Source organism: Cicer arietinum, chromosome 1 (genome assembly GCF_000331145.2).
Source record: "Cicer arietinum cultivar CDC Frontier isolate Library 1 chromosome 1, Cicar.CDCFrontier_v2.0, whole genome shotgun sequence".
Lineage (NCBI taxonomy): Eukaryota > Viridiplantae > Streptophyta > Magnoliopsida > Fabales > Fabaceae > Cicer > Cicer arietinum.
In genome coordinates this window covers 20,597,687-20,602,024 of record NC_021160.2, presented here as the reverse complement: position 1 = coordinate 20,602,024, position 4,338 = coordinate 20,597,687, and the positions used below count along the sequence as shown (strand labels likewise).

Here is a 4,338-nt window from a genome sequence, read left to right as displayed (position 1 = left end):
TTTGCACTTAGATTATATATACAAACTGGATAATTGTCTAAAAAGATTACAATACCTTATTAACACCATTTATTCGAAAACCACTTGCTTACTAACCCATCTATTCAACACCACGAACATACTTTAGAGTAGGACATTTTAACGGCTCTTGCTTAGTTACCAATTAGGGCCACCCTACATATGTGGTTGCCTAAGCCAATATTAGAAATGTAGGCCTTTTTATTAGTAAAAGTAAAAGTAATTATTTATTGAAAATTGTATCAAATTTTTATTAAAATGTTTTATTTTTATTATGAAATTTATAAAAAGTTAAATATTATCAAGGTGCATCAAGTATGATGATCATTAAACGAAAAGGTGATAACTTAACCCCGTTAGAATATATACGTATCATCTCAAAGTCAAAACATTTTTTTATTCTTTATTATTTTCCTAAGAAGTTTGTGAAGTAACAGATTTTTGTTTTTTAAATAATCGAGACATATAAAATATTATATTAACTAAACATAAAAAGGGAAATTAATTATGTTTAAAAAAAAGCCAAATTATCAAAATCACAAAAAAAACAAACCACATGTGTGCATAAATCATAAAAAAAATTCGACAAAGATCATAATATTATTTTATTTATTAAGATACTACATACAACAAAAACTTGTTCACAACAACTAATTGTCACAATCACCACCAGGTCCTCCAAATTGAAGAGCACAAGCAATTGGCCTAGGGTAAACGTCACGATAAAGAATTTGATAGCATTTCGTAGGAGCATCATTGAATTTTTCTATAAAATGTTCAGGAACTCCATTAAATTGTCTAGATACATTCTGAAATTCAACATTCCTAAAATAACCGGCATGAGAAAAATTCTCATCTGGAAAGTGTCCTGATCCCATTGAAGGACTAGGAGCACCGACCGGAGTTACTGTTAATCCACCTAATCCTACTTGATCAGCTATGGCCAGGTTGGAGAATAAGGATGCCGGAAAATATCCAATATTTTTATTTGCCACAGTTAACCACCAATTTTTGGTTTTTTGGTCCTGAATACATATGTATAACATTTGTAAATATATTATTTTCATTCCTAATATGTCATGAATTACATTTTTCATTATATCTACTTAAAAGAAGTTGAATGAATATTAATGTTAAAGAGGTGACCTGAAAAAGAGATATTGGCAACTCAACCATAATTCCGCCATAAGAAGATGTTTGTGCGACACGTGCACCGAGGTAATATGAATGGTCGATCTGAACGAAACCACTGCACAATATATTGTAGCATCCAGTCTTGAAATTATCAGGCTGTAATATTTTAAGATCACGTTATATTTTAAAGAAATTAAAATTGTGTTTCTAACCTCATGTTTTAAAGAAATAAAACTATGCTTTTCAATTTAGTTACGTCAAACGTAAATTAAAACACATAAAAATTAGAAAAATTGAAATTATTTGTTGTGTTAGTTAGTACAACTTTTATGAACATTTGAAGTATTTCCTTTATTGTAATACATGTTTGTAGAGATTAAAAATAATAAACTTTTACTTACTGTCCAATATGAGTAGATATGAGTTGCATCATTATTGTATAGTTGAGGAGATACCTAACATCATGTGTGAAGTTCGTTAGCAAGTATTTTCTAAACTATCAAATTAAATTAAATTATATATATATATATATATATATATATAATTTTAAGATAAAAGAAGATTTTCTTAATAAGATATATTAAAACTCACATGCCATCCAGCAACGATTTTATTAATACTATCTCCCTGGCCATTTTGAACATATATATGACTTGAACTTGATTGGCCCTTAAAAACTTTTGGATTATAAACGCTAGTTGTTCCACTAACTCCAAAGTAAGGAGCACGCCATTTTATAAGAGAAATATGAGTAGACTACAAAATCAATATGTTGACATATTAGTTGAATATTGAATCATTATATACGCGATATATACAAATAAATAAATAAATAAATTTATAATTAGATTGTATTGAAAAAAACATACATGTCTATGAAAATTAGTTTGAGCTAGAATATGATCATTGAATAAAGATATGCCTCTGATGAGATCATCTTTGGTTACCCTCCGAATAGGGACTGTTCCTTTTGGACATCTAACTTTCTCAATCTCGAAATTGGATTTGGTTGGTGAAATATGGACATTTGTTTCACTAATGTTTCTTTCACTACTTGGTTTACGCTACAACACAAGAAATAAAAATGCACATTGAAACAAACAAAGTAAAAGAAAAAAAAAATCAAAACTATATCCTTATAAACTATTTTACCTGTAATTTATGGTTCTTTAGAAAAGGATGATCAAAAGCTGGTTGTTTGTTAATATTAACACAATCAACTATGTATCCTGACTTTGTCTATAGAAAACACAAAAATGAAATAAAAACAAAATTATTAAAAAGAAGATCAAATTAAACTATCAATAAGTGATGTGTTTAATTAATACATGAATACTCTTCCCAGGAGACTTGTTAATGAGCTTTAGCTTTCTCTCCAACTCAAAATCTTCTTTCCACATACTATACATACCATCAACCGTGTGACCAATATTACTAGTCACTAAACAAAGAACAAACGACAACGTAATAATCATTTTCGGAACTCTTTTGTATTGATGTTAAGTCTTAGTTTAGTATATGGCCTATTTATATATCAATGCTCCAGAACAAATGAAATTGAGGTCAAATATTTGAGATCATTTGACTAAATTTAATACATTTGACTGAATTTAATACTTGTACAAGACTTTGACTATGAAAACAAATATTAAAAAGGACCAAAATAGATACGACGAGCATGTTGTTGCACGCGCATATTTTTGTCTTTTTATAATTCATTTTATCTATTCTTTAAGATAATCCACATCCGTATCTCCTTTCTCCCTCCTTTATTTTTTCTCACCAAAACAAAATAAAAAAGAATAGAGAAAATGAGATGAGAACCCCACATCCCTATGTCGTCTTCTTTTGTTTACCTGCACATGTTCTATTTTGTTTAGTTACCAATCATTCTCCTGCACTAACTGTAACACCCCGATTGTTACATTTATTTTTTTTAATAAAACATTTCTAAAAGTTCTTTAAAAAAATATCACAAAGACAAGTTTATTGGATAAAAAATCCTATTAAAATCAAACATCTTTATTATAAATGTAAATTCACATCATAATAAATAACATGAAAAGGGTTTCAAAATGAAAAATCAATTTACCCTTAACATCTTTATAACTCTAAACAAGTTTTACTACGTCTCGTAGAGACGCGTTCACTTCGTCAAGCCATTTGCGTTGGACTGGAAGTTAAAGTTGTGATCTGCTACACCCAAATTGTTATCCCAATTGATAACTCATAATAATTTGGGTCGTTCAACCCAACCGACATCAAAGTGGGTTACCAACCGAAACTTGAATGTGCTGAAAAACACAAGAAGGAGGAGTGTGGAGTTAGAATTATGTTAACCATTTATGAAAATCAAATTCAATTACTATACAAAAGATGTATTCTTTATCAAAACATTCAATTTATGATTGTAAATTATTTTTGAGTAAAATAAAGTTAAATCATAAAGAACTTAAATAAGATAACAACATTGAGAAAAGGAAGAGGCACAAGTAGTTTTATACTAGTTCAAAACAACTTTTGCTACATCTAGTGCTCCCATTACAAAGATATTTTGGCTCAATATAGTTTAGGACATAATCCACTAAGAAATCAATAGCATAAAAGCATTCCTTGTTTTGCTTATTCAAGTTAAGTGTATCTATTTTGGATTAAAGAGTTTTGCCACTATCAAGCTTAGGTAAATTCATTCATTCAAATATGTGTCTGTGTAGACAATTCAATTCCTATATCAATTCAATATAAAACACATTTATTGATTTACATCAATTCCCTTCTTTTGCATAATTTTATCAATTACTAACAATATTAACAAAACATTGGTTGTTTAAGAGTATGACCTAAATAATGTAAAACTACATCAACTCCCATCTTCAACACAATTCTAACAATACTAACATAAAATTGGTTGTTTAAGAGCATGATTTATATTATTTAAAATAACAGTCCAACAATTATTGAGAACTCTGAAATTGAATCCATACACCTTTATTTACCAGAGGTGTAACACCACAATTAATATAACAATACTATGATGTAGTATTTTACGTGTATATACGTTCACCCAATTAATATAACATTCTTTTATGCGTTTGACTAATATTAAGTGTGTAGTTAATTATATTTATTGAATTCTAAATATATTTTATTTTAATTATTTATTTTATAAATAATTATCTTGCGATA

The 4,338-nt window shown here is 28.2% G+C and overlaps 1 protein-coding gene across 1 annotated transcript; it reads right to left on the bottom strand.

Moving 5' to 3' along the window:
• Window positions 1-523: 523 nt before the first annotated feature.
• Window positions 524-2,636, bottom strand: LOC101493681 (protein neprosin-like). The gene is made up of 7 exons (XM_004488391.4): window positions 2,481-2,636; window positions 2,305-2,391; window positions 2,022-2,216; window positions 1,744-1,908; window positions 1,554-1,607; window positions 1,165-1,308; window positions 524-1,043 (listed from the first exon to the last, which is right to left on the bottom strand). Exons 1-7 carry the CDS (start codon window positions 2,625-2,627, stop codon window positions 669-671), a joined length of 1,167 nt encoding a protein of 388 aa, XP_004488448.1. The 5' UTR covers window positions 2,628-2,636; the 3' UTR covers window positions 524-668.
• Between the last annotated feature and the right edge of the window lie 1,702 nt (window positions 2,637-4,338).